General features: G+C 43.2%; 1 protein-coding gene across 2 annotated transcripts in view; it reads left to right on the top strand.

Annotated features, from left to right (window-relative positions):
* ZFYVE28 (zinc finger FYVE-type containing 28) overlaps positions 1-14323 on the top strand; it is a 184372-nt gene that overhangs the window by 113566 nt on the left and 56483 nt on the right. For both annotated transcript variants that reach the window (XM_066573036.1, XM_066573035.1), the window contains exons 5-7: positions 135-224; positions 3226-3315; positions 4771-4872. In XM_066573036.1, the coding sequence (XP_066429133.1) occupies positions 135-224; positions 3226-3315; positions 4771-4872 (282 nt within the window). The remainder of the gene's footprint in view (positions 1-134; positions 225-3225; positions 3316-4770; positions 4873-14323) is intronic.

The following is a 14323-nucleotide window of genomic DNA, read 5'->3' as shown; positions in this document are numbered from 1 at the left end:
TTAACCCACTCTGTACCTCAAGTGCTCTCGAACCCCTGTATTCGCAGGAAATGTTACGCTTGTGTTGATGCGTTTGTGTTGCCGTTCTTCTGTTGCTCTACTTACCGCCACCCTTGTTTCTGTTCTTCCTGCAGCTATGTGTCTGCGATGGTACCTGTAAAATCCCCAAAAGAGTACTATGTGCAGCAGGAAGTAATTGTCCTTTTCTGTGAAACTGTAGAAAGGTAAGCACCGTCGGGGCAGACAGATTAATCATTTAAGATCTATGGCAGTTTGAACTAATTCTGGATGCGCACCCCCAAAATAATTCCAAAAATGTGCACTACTAATGTCAGGTAGTATCTGCTATGTTTTATTGGGCAATTACCTGAGTACCATTATGAAAGGGAGTCTGTCAGCTTGAACACGCTGTCTAAACTTCAGGCATGTTAAGGAGCCGGAGGAGCAGAGCAGATTGATATGTAGATTTATGGGAAAGATTCAGTAGAACTTGTATTTTATTCATTTATATCTCTGCTCGTTCTGAACGGAACAGTCCAATGGGCGGAGCTATCAGTGATTGACAGCTATATGTGACAGCTACCCCTGTATGTACAGTCATACAATCACTGGGACCGCCCATTGGACTGTTCAGCTTAAATGAGCAAAGGTTTACTTCTTAAGGACCAGGGTATTCCAGTCTAAACGGACCAGACACTTTTTTTAGTGTCTTTATCCATATGGTGGTTTTGCGGCCCCATTTTTTTATTTTTTTTACACATCTATGTGCCCAGGACCAATCCCTGTAAATTATGGCCAATGGGGGTCCAACCACTGGGACCCTGAGATCAGGGTTCTGGTTGGTCTCCAAGGGCACAAGAGTGGAGGTCATGCACGTACACTGCATTCACTCAATGAGAGCACTGACAATTCCAGAAATCAAGCATGCAACAATCTCTGGCACTCTAATTGAAATAAATGGAGCGGCGGTGCACCAGCATGACCTCCACTCTATTCCCTCGGTGACCAGCCGGACCTCCGATCTATCAGTTTTCATCTATCCAGTGGATGGGTGAAAACTTGAAAAAAACATTCTCTGGAATACCCCTTTTAACAATTCTTACCAGTGTCGTCCTAATCATTCAGTATCTGATGCCATGCCAGGGAGACTTGGTATTTATAAGGGCATTAAGTCAGGCTGCTATATCTAGAATCTGCTTAGGTCAAGTAACATAAATTGCCTCTCCTGCTGAGGATAAGTACAAGTCTCCTTCTCAAACTACTGATTGTTCCCACATAAGCCGTTAATTAAAATTCTGCTTGTAAAAGAGGAAAGAACCATTACAGGAATTGTCCAAATGTAAAAATGCTATTATCATCCTCTGGTTAATACATCAGGCTGACCCGTAGATTTATCAAATCCGCAGCGCATAAGGCAGTTTGTGCTGCAACTGTAATTGAATTATTTCCTGGCAGAAAAGCTGATTTAAATGTTCACGCTCCCCATGTTATACATCCAGGCAGATAGGAAATGGGCTTAATCTGTTTAAAGCTGAACGGCGCTTAGTCTGTGGCTGCTGAGCTGCGCTATTTTTTTAGGATCTGTCCTACTACATTTATAAGTAGGATGCATGCCGATAATAGAGCAGGGAAACCGCGCAATAAATTCCCTGGTTTTACGACAGCCTGTTGACTTCAGGGCAATTGCACCAAAAACTGCCTTTTCATGGTTTGCAACACATTTAGAATGAATATTTAGACCTTTTTTTTTTTTTTTTTCATGGCAAGTTCAGCAAAAAATAGTGTGGCTTTGTGAAAAGTGGGTATGGCCTAAATGTGACATCACATGCCAATAATTTTGCGTAAACTAAGCCAAATAAAAGTTAGACTAAAGCTAAAGATTCACCCAATTTAACATCTAGCATGAGCCAATGTGATATGAGTTGCATTCATGTTCTAAGGTCTGCTTATTTTAAAGCCACCATATTGAGATGAGCGAGTATACTCGCTAAGGCACATTACTCGAGCGAGTAGTGCCTTAGCCGAGTATCTCCACGCTCGTCTCTAAAGATTCGGGGGGCGGGGAGCGGCGGGGGAGAGCGGGGAGGAACGGAGGGGAGATCTCTCTCTCCCTCCCCCACCCCCACCCCGCCACAACTCACCTGTCACCCGCGCCGGCCCCCGAATCTTTAGAGACGAGCGGGGAGATACTCGGCTAAGGCACTACTCGCTCGAGTAATGTGCCTTAGCGATTATACTCGCTCATCTCTACCACCATACTTACCCCAAAAAGCTGAAAGTATTGTTACTTCTAAACATGATTTCCTTCTTGATGTACACATTTTTTAGAACCTCACCACCATAATTGCAAGGCTGCTGCGAATGCTTCTTTAGGGGTCTGTTTTGCCCAGTGCAAAACCATTGATGCAAAGGCCGCCCAACCGGAAACCGTGCAACCACTGAGCGTCCTTCATCTACATCTCATCCACTGTGACAGTTGATGAAAAAAGGCACCATTCATGCCATTGCCACATGTCAAGATTGCCTAACACATTGCCGCGCCCGCAGCCTTGTGATCATCAGTTGGCATTTGTTGCACCCACTTGAAGGAAACTTTCAGCATCTTCAGGATGGTATGCACAGATCCTAAGGAAATGCCAAGTTTGTATGCAATCTCTTACATGGTTCATTGGTGAGCCTTCATAACTACTTGCTCCACTCAAGCGACCATGTTGTCGGACTGGCTGGTGCATGGCCAAGGCTCCTTTTGATTTCCTATATGGCATTTGGCCTTGTTAGGTTTTTGAGTGCAACAATTCATTTTCAGTTCCTTGACACTTTCACGATGTCTCACTCAACGATGAATGTCGATGTGTGTCATTCCATGCAAGTGAAGAAAAGGAGGATTACCTCCTGTTCTTGGAATGCGAACGTGGCCATTTTTAAGTATTGGAGATGCTTCTTTCTCCATTTGCTGTCACATGGGTTCCGCGCACTGGACGATGCTGCCATCTTTCTCGCTCATCTTTAAAGAATGCCTGTATCTTCATGCCTAAATCTCAATCCCCCCCCCCCCCCCCAAAAAAAAAAAATGAGACTGTAGTACTTGAATGCACCTCATAAATCTGGCCCATTTTTAGATTACCTAGTCTAAATTTGCCATGCTTATTAGATCCTATTAGCAAATCTACTTCTGTGTGTAAGGTGATGTATAATGCCTTGTTTTCGCTATACTTCTCCGTACAGAGCCTTAAAGCTTGGATACCTCACTCAAGACATGATTGATGATTATGAACCAGCATTAATGTTTACAATCCCAAGACTAGCTATCGTATGGTAAGTGAGGGCAACGCATGATTCAGGTGGACTGGTTAGAATTTGAGCATCTTTTCAATCCTCCAGCATAGAAATCTGTACTTGGAAATATTCATCACCTGGCTCTAGAACATTACATCATGAATTTTAGCCAAGGCTTGGAGCCAGCTCCCTAAGTTAGAGACCAGCAATGACACCCCTGGCCATGTCATGTTTAAGATTTCTGCCTAAGTATGATAGGAAAGTATAGGATTCACCTTTCTTTGTGCTATATAAACCTGTGATCAAGGTTTCAATCGCTGTGAAAACACCGGATTTAAAACCCTTTTTATAACTTATTATAATAGATTTAAAATGCAAGTTATGTAGAAAAATGGAAAAAGCTCCATTCAAAAGTATGTGTGAGAGGGGGCCCGCCATAACACCCTACACAACCCTCTTTAACAAACAGAGCAGTCCCCTGACCATGCCAGACATATGCAGTTACCTCCCACACCTACTTTTGCGACGTTGAAGAGCCTCCTTCACGCTCTCACGGTGTTCTTCAACCTCTGCCTTGGCCTCTTTTGGCCAAAATCATACAGGACATCTTTATCGTGCTGCCTGTGTGCCAGGGAGGGCTCCGAACAACGGAACAGGGAGTGCTTGGCTTGCTGCTGTCATTGTCAAGTGTTAAGGCAACAGGAATGCAGTCTTAAACTCTCGCTCACAACCTGAAGGTTGCAAGTTCAATCCCCTTGTGGTTCGGGTAGCCAGCTCAAGGTTGACTCAGCCTTCCATCCTTCCGAGGTCAGTTAAAATGCAACCTTAGGTCAGTAAAATGAGTACCCAGCTTGCTGGGCGTGAAAGATGACTGGGGAAGGTAATGGCAAACCACCCCGCATTAACAGTCTGCCAAGAAAACATCATATGTGACGTCACCCTAGGGGGTCAGTCATGACTTGGTGCTTGCAACAGGGGACTTTACCTACCTTTAAAACTTGGATAAAATTGATTTTAAAGAACAAGGACTAGCCAGATCCCACCACTACGTTGGCCCTTACCAATGGGTCTCGGCATCTGCCTGAGTTTGCCAGGTACTGTCACCAGCCTAGCATGCAGCCTGTTGCTTGTTGCTGCATGTAGCTTTTCACAATGGTTTCTGCTGAAATAACGGATGTAGGAGAAGCATAGAGTGTTGTCCTTCTATATACCAACCAACGTGTGCAGGAGCATTCTGGTCCACTTGTGGAGTATACAACATTCCGGTCTGTATATTTGGCACTGGTTGCAAACCTTTAATGGGCGATGAGCCAAACCCTGTGGTGTATAGCCCTACTATAGATCCAACTGCGTAAGCCCATGCCTGTTTGAAGGTTTTGTGGAAGCCAGCAATGTTTGCTCAGTTGATTCGAAGCTGTTAGATATTTAACCACTGGACATATTGATAGCAGTTTACTTTCATTGTCACCTTTTATTTCTCACTCTTCTTTCCAGCGGGCTTGTTGTTTACTCTGAAGGACCACTAAACCTCGATCGTAAACCGGAAGACATGTCTGAACTATTCCGGCCTTTCCACACATTGCTACGAAAGATCAGGCAAGTTGATGGCTTTCCTTCATGATGATGTTCTTGTTGCTTATTTTCTATATAGTAGTTGTATCAGCCCTACTGAATTCCCGAGCCTGAAGCACGTTCTTCTTCTTTGTTTCAATATTTGGCTTCTCTTCTTTACCGCTTTGTATTTTTCTCTTGCCCAGTCTTTTATCTGTACAGAGCAATATTGAATTTTGTCCCTTCGCTATGTCTTATATTTAATAAGGTTAGAGACAGTAGATAGATGTTTCCTTTAGGATCTTCTGGAAACACTTTCAACAATTATTGCTGTCGCCATAGCACTGATGTTTAGCCTGGAGATTTCAGCGGTGTACTAAGCTTGAGTTGCGTGGAAAGCTGTGCTACATACTGCGATAGAGCAATCGCCATCATGTTACATGTAAAGACAGATGAAGGCGCATCAAATAGCGATTGAGAGTTATTGTACTTTTATACATTGCTGCGCACGACAACTCTTCATAATCCCAAATAGTAGGAACATCGTTGCATTCTATGGGTAATAAAGGCATATCCTAATATGACTTTCATGATACTTTACAACAGGGCATCTCATGGCACAAACGTCAAGTTGACCATGCACATAAAATAGCCGATTGCTACAGTATCCATCCCAACCTTACCACAAACATGCATGTTAAGCGCTCATGCTTATTCATTGGGGAGAGGGATATCGGCTGACCAAAGGATTGGGTATGTTAAAATGCAACCTTAGAACCTTAGGCCGAGAAACTCGCACGAGATTTGTGTGTTGCGAGACACACAAATATGAACACCCTTCTTAAGCCCTTATCTTTTTGCGTTCCTTAGAATGCGTCGCCCATTGATGCATTTCAACGTTTCCCATGGGAAATACTTGTTGATCCCCCGATGCGGTTGAAAGCTGTGCAGGAGGATCACCATTTCACAGAAGTGATGGGAGGCGGTTTGGGCCGAAAAACACCCACATCACTGTTAAAACGCATGTTGGCGAGCAAGATATCGGCTGATTTTTTTTTTTGGCCTGATATCACACTTGCTCGTGTGGGGGTAACTCTAGGCTGCTGTCACACAGCCTGCTTTTTACAGCGTTCTACATGGTATTTTTAAACACTGCGCTAAGCGCTGTAAAACGCTCCCATTGAGTTCAATTAGGCCTTGCAGACTAGCGTTTGAACACGGCATTTTCAAAATGTAGTGGGCTTGTTTAGCGAATAGCGATTCCTGATGCAGAATTCTCCTGTCTTATCTAAAGCCAAAAAGCTGCTCCCAGCATGGCACTCACTATCTAGGCCTCCGGGCAGGTCGGATTCCGCATGCGGGAGCCTGCAGTGGAATCCCACCCTGCCCGTGGCCGAGGACACTATTTTACCTGTGCAGATCCTGTGCGGGTCTTCTGCGTCCTGACCGGATCTTCTTTCTTCCTCACGGCGGATGTGTGCCGGCGCACATGTGCATTAGGAATTTTTCTTTTTAAACTCCTGCTTTCCCGCGGGATCCGCGGCTCATCCACAGTGTCAGCTGCGGATGAGCCGCAGATCTGACGGCGAGATACGCAGTGAAATGGAGTATGCTGCCATTTGTTTTCCGGACCAAAAGGTCTGCAAATCAAATCTGCATGCTTTAATGAATTTGCGGACGGCCCATGTATTCCTATGGGCGGCTTGATTTGCGCATCTTCCGTGTGGGTAACCTGCAAATCAGATCCGCCTGTGAATATGGGGCGAAGAAAACTTGTCACCTCTATATTTAATAGATGCCAATCAACTTCATTAAACGTTCTGTTATGCATCATTGTCTTGGAATTATTGTGGCAGAGACAGGCTTTAGACTTCTCCTTACAGCAATACCCCCAACCCTGATCATCATGTCCCAGGCAGGGCTGTGGAGTTGGGCAATTTTGCATGGAATTGGAGTTGGTAGAAATGGTGACAAAATAAAAAATGTTAAATAATGTATGAAGCTTGATGTTACAGTTTTACTAAAGTAACTTTAGCACTAATTATTATGCAAGTCATTAACAAAAGCTGGTGTGTACAAAAACACTTACTGACTCCACCTCCCTGGCCGCCGGTGGACCTGCCATAAGATGAAGTTGACCGAAGAGGAGAAATACTCCCCTCTCCATCCCGCTGGATGCTGCTTGTTGACGACATTGTCCTGTAAAACAGATACTCAGCATATACCTAAGAGATGTTTCTTGACATTAACAGACTTCTCTGTAGAACTTTCCCAACTGTGACTGATACTTTCTCCTTGTGAGTTTTTTAAACCTTCGGCCTCCTAAGTCTGTAATCGTGACTGAAGCTCCTTGTCATTTCTACACTCTTATCTGTCACTTCACTGCCAGCTTTCTCCTCCCGTACTCCAATTCAGCAGTTGACTTTAAAGCCCACAATTTCTGTCCTTTCCTTGTCTGTGTAATTGCATAAACATATTCTTCCTCCTGTGTTCTTTCACTAATCTCCTCTACTTCATAACCTCATCCTGCCGGCAGCTACTATGGGATTCAGTATCCGGCTCACCCTTGGAGTCACTTTACATCTTGAAAGAAATAGTTTCCTCCACTCTACAGTGTAGTCTGGATATTATTTCCCCGCTTTTCTTGTTTTTTCTTTCTTTTTTAATGTTCTGTCCTACTTTGTTTACTGGATTCTTACTGTGTGTGTAGGCTCATGTCTTATTTGGTTACAGTTGGCGTATACAGCATGCCAAGCCTCTGTTATATAAAAATATCCATAGGCCCCATCATTTGTTGGAGGCGAAAAGAGTATTCTTTTGGCACGACTCTATATATGTATGCATTTGTGTATGTGTGTGTGTATATGTAATATTAGATTGACCCGATGTTCGCAACGTGAACATAAAATGTTTGGGAAAATGGTTGGAAACGTCTTAAGATCTGTAAAGCTGAGGATTCGGCTTGAATGGTTCACCGTCCGTGGCTCTGTCTTCCACGTTTTGGGGACATGGAAACAGTCAAACGGGTAAGTACTTGATGTGAATGTCACTTGGCAATGCTTGAGTCTCCCGAGCGGCGCTGTTGGCTGAAGTACAACAGCGCCTCTAGACTTAACATAGGAACTTTGACCTGGCCTGACAGTCACTCAATGTATCAAACTCAAATTTTATGGTTTTACGGCGGTGGTGAGGAGGTCACAAATCTAAGGACACCAAAATCATCCACCAAAGGTCATGCAAAGGGGTCAAAGTGTGCTGCAAGAAAAAGCCTGTAGGCTTTTTTTTATTATGTATGTGTTAAGGACCGTTACACATGACCGGTCACATTAACCTTTCAAGCCTTGGGTTCCAAATTAGTTCATACCTGGATGCATCAGAGAGGCCAAAAACTATGATGTATAGTAATTAGCTCTCACAGATATGTCGAGATGAGCCGCGGCAAGTATATACAGCCCACTCTGCTTAAGGCGCGTACACACTGAAAAGTTTATTGACTGACTATAGTTCTAATACAGAAAATGAATACGTCATTAGTCACGGGGGTTAATCTCATTGGGTTAGAAAAAACATTGGAATCATGCACTGTTTAGTGAGAATATATTTATGTTCTCAAGCTTCAGCGTTATCTCGTCCTCCCTGGTCCTCCCTTTGTTATTCAGCTCGCTGTAGTACAGTCAGTTCCCTTGTCCAAGTTTTTCTGAAAGTGTGGGAGGACTTTTTCCTGATAAGAACTGTTGTCCAGACTTGGTTCTCATGAAAAAGAACAGAGAGAGACACATCATTACGCATTGCACCGAATCTCCTGCTGTAAAGTTATTTCTGCTTGAATAATTGTTTCACTACACACAAGCTTATTTACATCTTATAATGCTCCATTTTGTATCTAGCGGCCATTTTGAGACAGATTCTTCCATTTTATGAGCCTGTACTTTCTCAATTCCCCCTAGAAACTGTCTCAAAATAAACGATACTTTATAACTTCTACTGGGCGGGGTAAGGTTTGCTTTCCCTATCTCTAGCTTATGATCTATGCCCTACCTATCATTGTTGGTCAGCTGTCCAAGGGCTAATCCCTTCCCCGACAACTAATCCTAACTAACTAAACGCGAAGACCTGATGGACACAGAAGGGATCTACAACATACATACTACTCTATTCTAATGGCTGGGAGACTAGAGTGGTCACCCCTGTTTCTGCTGAGACAGATCCATAAGGGGACAAATCGCTCTGTTGTATTATAGGCATATAGCCATTCCCTGGGGTTTCCGCATAAGTAGGGAAACCGAGTGCATTCATGGTCAGATGTCCAGTTCCTTGGCCTAAACAATGACCCAGGAGAACAACCTTTATTTTGCAGGACTGGAGTTTGTCATTTCTGCAAGAAAAATTAACAGTGAAATTGTGGCCTGTTGGCAGGCTTCCAAATTATCAGCACACAGCACCTACATGCCGTAGGTGCCTGGCTGACCCTTCAGCGTCTTTTCTGGACTAGAAAAAGAGGGGTGTTTGTTGGAGCAGTTAGTTTACAAAACTCTTCTGAACCGTCACCTGAGGTAAACTTCTTTACCGATGACAACTATGATGTCAAACATCAAACTTCCGACTGACCTAGGAGTCTGTCAATCAACTGAGCCAAAACAGACCAACGGCAGGCATCATATGATAAATATGACACTTACCGGGCTGTGTGTGAGGTTGATCAGTCCTCTGGTTTGGCACAGCGGATATATGTTCTCCCAGTCCGATGTCGTCGTCCGATGAGTGACACAAGAGTCAATCAATCAGTAAATCCTGCCGACTACGCCAACTGTTAAGGACCGTTACACATGACCGGTCACATTAACCTTTCAAGCCTTGGGTTCCAAATTAGTTCATACCTGGATGCATCAGAGAGGCCAAAAACTATGATGTATAGTAATTAGCTCTCACAGATATGTCGAGATGAGCCGCGGCAAGTATATACAGCCCACTCTGCTTAAGGCGCGTACACACTGAAAAGTTTATTGACTGACTATAGTTCTAATACAGAAAATGAATACGTCATTAGTCACGGGGGTTAATCTCATTGGGTTAGAAAAAACATTGGAATCATGCACTGTTTAGTGAGAATATATTTATGTTCTCAAGCTTCAGCGTTATCTCGTCCTCCCTGGTCCTCCCTTTGTTATTCAGCTCGCTGTAGTACAGTCAGTTCCCTTGTCCAAGTTTTTCTGAAAGTGTGGGAGGACTTTTTCCTGATAAGAACTGTTGTCCAGACTTGGTTCTCATGAAAAAGAACAGAGAGAGACACATCATTACGCATTGCACCGAATCTCCTGCTGTAAAGTTATTTCTGCTTGAATAATTGTTTCACTACACACAAGCTTATTTACATCTTATAATGCTCCATTTTGTATCTAGCGGCCATTTTGAGACAGATTCTTCCATTTTATGAGCCTGTACTTTCTCATATGTATGTGTGTGCGTGTATCTATCTGATACCAGAGAGAGATTTATTTTGATAATATATATATTATCAGATAGATATACATACATACATACATACATACATACATACATACATATCTAATGAAAAAAAGGCTACAGGCTTTTTCATGCACCACACATTGGTATATCTCTGGTATCAGATTGCGCAGAAGACTGCTCATCTACAAAAAAAAAAGTATACTTGACATTATCCTACCAAAGGTATTTGGACAAACCATGCTACATAAGATGCAGACCCGTGGAGGTGCCGTAGCTTAATGGGCCACTCCGGTTCTTTATTTATTTTAATTCGATCATTCTGCAGCTATCCTCCAAGTATATAAACGTTAGCTAGTGTTACCTTGGTTAGTTTTCTTTCTGTCTGACACTCATGGCCTCTTTTTGTTTCCCTCAGATGGTCATGTGATCTCAGTTCTGACCAGCTCGGATCTACTTGGGGACTGTGGATTCATTTTCTAGTCAATTTCTTAAGGCCCATTTAGATGGGATGAACGTTGGGCAAACTATGCCGGACACTCCTCCTCGCTCCCCCACCCCTCTCCATTGACTTAACATAGCGGTCATTCAATACTGAACGGCTGCTATTTACACTGAACTCTCATAGTTCAGCTCATCGTCCATCATTTATGCAGCTCTGTGAGCGAGCCAGCGATACTAGCGAGTGTAAGTGGGGACGAGTGTCTGGCATCGTTTGCCCAACATTTGTCCCGTCTAAATAGGCCATTAATCTGTGTGATGCTCGTTGCATACATCTTCCACGTAAACTGTGTAAGAGGTGGGACATGTACTTCTGTCACAGTTACTGATGATGATCACACAGGTCCTGTCACACAATTATAATAGAGGAGATCACAGCTCATCCTCCCGACTGTATACTTATGGGCTGTTGCTTATCTAGGTAACTATAGAAGTTAATGCCAATCATGAGATAGAGGTGAAAACAAAAGTTGTTTTTTTTTAAATCTAACTCTCCAGATAGTGGCTGACAAGAGGCTCCAGAGTGTGACAGGCAATCAGGTGAGGGAGGTAGGCATGAAAATAGTGTTTTCGCTGGAGTGGCCCAATTTAACTAATTTAAATTTATTTTTAAGCATTTAGGCTCCACTGTGAAGAGCAAAAAAATGGATGCAATTAGTGAGTGTGACCACCACCTTGTGCTAGGTTTTCACCTGTGCTACATTTATAAATCGCCCCTAGAGGGTAACAAGTCCTTCAGTCATTGGAGTATTGCAATTTACACTAGAAAGAAATGATTTCTGAAGACATTTTGGGAAAGTCTTTGCTGAATCAGTCTAGGAGAATATTTAAGTTTCTCGGTTGCCTCTTAATAATGATATGCTGCTTTTGATTACTTGTGTGATGGCGAGATAATACCTGGGGATTAAGTCAAATTAATTCAGCCGTTAGCATCCTGAAAATACTGGTGTTGTCTAATTGGAGCTAATTTTCTACACAGCACCCCTGCTCTAGCGGTTACTCTCAGCATGTTAATTATGTCTGCTCCATTCTACTGGCTGCACCCCCAAACCTTCTCACCGGGTAGGGGTGGGGCAACTAAATCTGCATTCTAGATGAGCAACTCTGTGTAGAAGCATATTTAATAACGGGTAATGGCTCTTTTTTCAGCTACGCCAAGGGGGGGGGGTGTCTATTATTATGTATTATTTCTACAGGCTATAAAGTAAAGACCATATAGAGAATTCTGTGTACTTAGGTGTACAAGCTCAATGGCTGAAAACTGCACCCCATGGTATCGTCTTGCCGCTTACTGAAATCCATAAATGTCACAAATGATTGAACAGTGTTGATGCTGGGGCTTATAACTAAAGTGACAAGTTTTAATAATTTTATTAAAGGGAATTGCCCTTTTTGGAATTGTTCAATTAGAGCTTCTATTTAAAGCTATTTGTTTTTTTTTTTTGTTTTTTTAAACCATGAATTATTTGGGGGGGGGGAGTGGGGTGATTGCGTCATTTTTAGCTGAGAAGCCAAAAAAACATCTTGTGTAATACAGTAAATAGACAGAGAGGAAGAGGGAGATGCAACTGCAGGGTGTCTGAGACTGCATGCTGTGAGAGGGGAGGGGGAGCAGCAGGAGGGAGACATCTGATTTAACCTCAGAACACACAGTGTAGGCTTTTACATGATCGCAGGCAGGGTCTCTCCACTTAGCAATCGGGCGAAGAAAATATACCTTTTATAGAATCCACAACGGGAACAAAAAAGACCCCAAATCTGCAGATTATAATATTATAATGCACCTCTCTAGCTGCTTAAGGGCGGGTTCACACAAGCATATGGCAGCGATTTTGGGCTACGGATAACAGCGTATTTCACAAAGGCTGTCATGTGCAGTCTTCCTTGTTTGTTTTACATTGCATACGTGCAGCATAAAAACAACACATACCCAATGTGATTGCATATGTACAGCATTTATTACGCATCTATAGAGAACAATCGGGCTCTATCCCACATAATACGCTGTAAAATAGAACTTGCTGCGTTCTTTTTTTCTTTTTTTTTTTTTTTTAGACTATTTTTATACACCATGTGCATCCGCAAGTGTCATTGGAACAAGGAAAATCCATGTACTTTTATTAACTCCATTTATCATGTATTATGCGCCTGTAATACGCTATTTAATTATACGTTCATGTAAGCCTACCCTAAGGAGGGATTGTTTTTTGTTGTGTTTTTTTTTTTTTATAGGCCATGTTCACCTTGCGCATCTTGATGCAGATTTGACCCTGAATCCACAACAATTCAGCATCAGATCTGCAGCAAAATTCACGCAAATACTGTAAACGTCCCATTCATATTAATGGGAATCTACGCTTTATAGACTACTACTGTATTGAAAATCCATGTGACGTCTCCTTGATGCGGAATCTGCTTTAGGAAATCCACGCTGAATTTTTCCCATTGTACTGGGTAAATTCTGAATTTACAGCCACAGAAACTGAATGTGCAAAAACTAGTCAAATGACAGCGCTGCTGCATAAAAACCCTACATTTCCCGTAGGGTGACCCCGGACACATTGCATACACTGAGGAGCTGAGAGGGCAAGATGCTGGCTTGTTATGGCGGCGCCTACCACTCTCCCTCCAGGAGGGACGCACACAGCCAGGGCAGCGCTGGGCCTCCTTCGCACACCCCCCGCATGGGTATGCTCAATAAACATTAGGACAGGTGAAGGCGTTGTGACGGGTGATACCACCATTTCGGTACACCCTGGCATGAACATTGGCGGGGAAATAACTGAGCCACAGACAATTCCGAGACCAGTCAGAGCCTGGAGATAACTTTATGTAATGGTAACTTCAGCAATACACAAGGCACAAATGACAGAAAGTGCAGGCAATAGACAGGCTAGAGTACCTCCACACGGTGACCCAGACTTCAGGGCACCGGTGTGTGATGAATTGAAGACGTGTACCTCCACTCAGCAGGACCCGGACTTCAGGACACTTGAGTGTGAACAATAAGATAGAGTACCTCCACCTGGCAGTCCCAAACTTTAGTACGCTCTTGTGTGAAAGACAATGATAATAGAGGAGTACCTCTGCCCTAGGCCTTAGGATGAAATGCTCACTTGTTTCTCACTCACTCTCTTCTGGGGGCTCACTGCTTCTTCATAGATACAGACACTCGAGAAATCTCTCCTCCTCCTCCATGCTTCACTGCATGAGGGCTGAAGGTGCCAGGACCTCCTAACTATGACTCCAGAAGACATGGAACTCCTTTCCCCCTCTCAATCACTCACATTTATAAACTCTCTCTCTCATGCCACCTGACAGGATAGAATTGATACATTTACAGACAGTCAACTCACACATTGCAGACATTAACCCATCATTTGCTGCAGTTGTGCAATTCACATAACAGAATGACAAGACTGTTTAGCACAGTGCATCTACATAAGACATACATGTACACTACCGTTCAAAAGTTTGGGGTCACATTGAAATGTCCTTATTTTTGAAGGAAAAGCACTGTACTTTTCAATGA

This window comes from Eleutherodactylus coqui, chromosome 7, assembly GCF_035609145.1.
Source record: "Eleutherodactylus coqui strain aEleCoq1 chromosome 7, aEleCoq1.hap1, whole genome shotgun sequence".
Lineage (NCBI taxonomy): Eukaryota > Metazoa > Chordata > Amphibia > Anura > Eleutherodactylidae > Eleutherodactylus > Eleutherodactylus coqui.
Note: the sequence above shows the minus strand (reverse complement) of the source record. Positions and strands in the feature narration are given on the sequence as shown.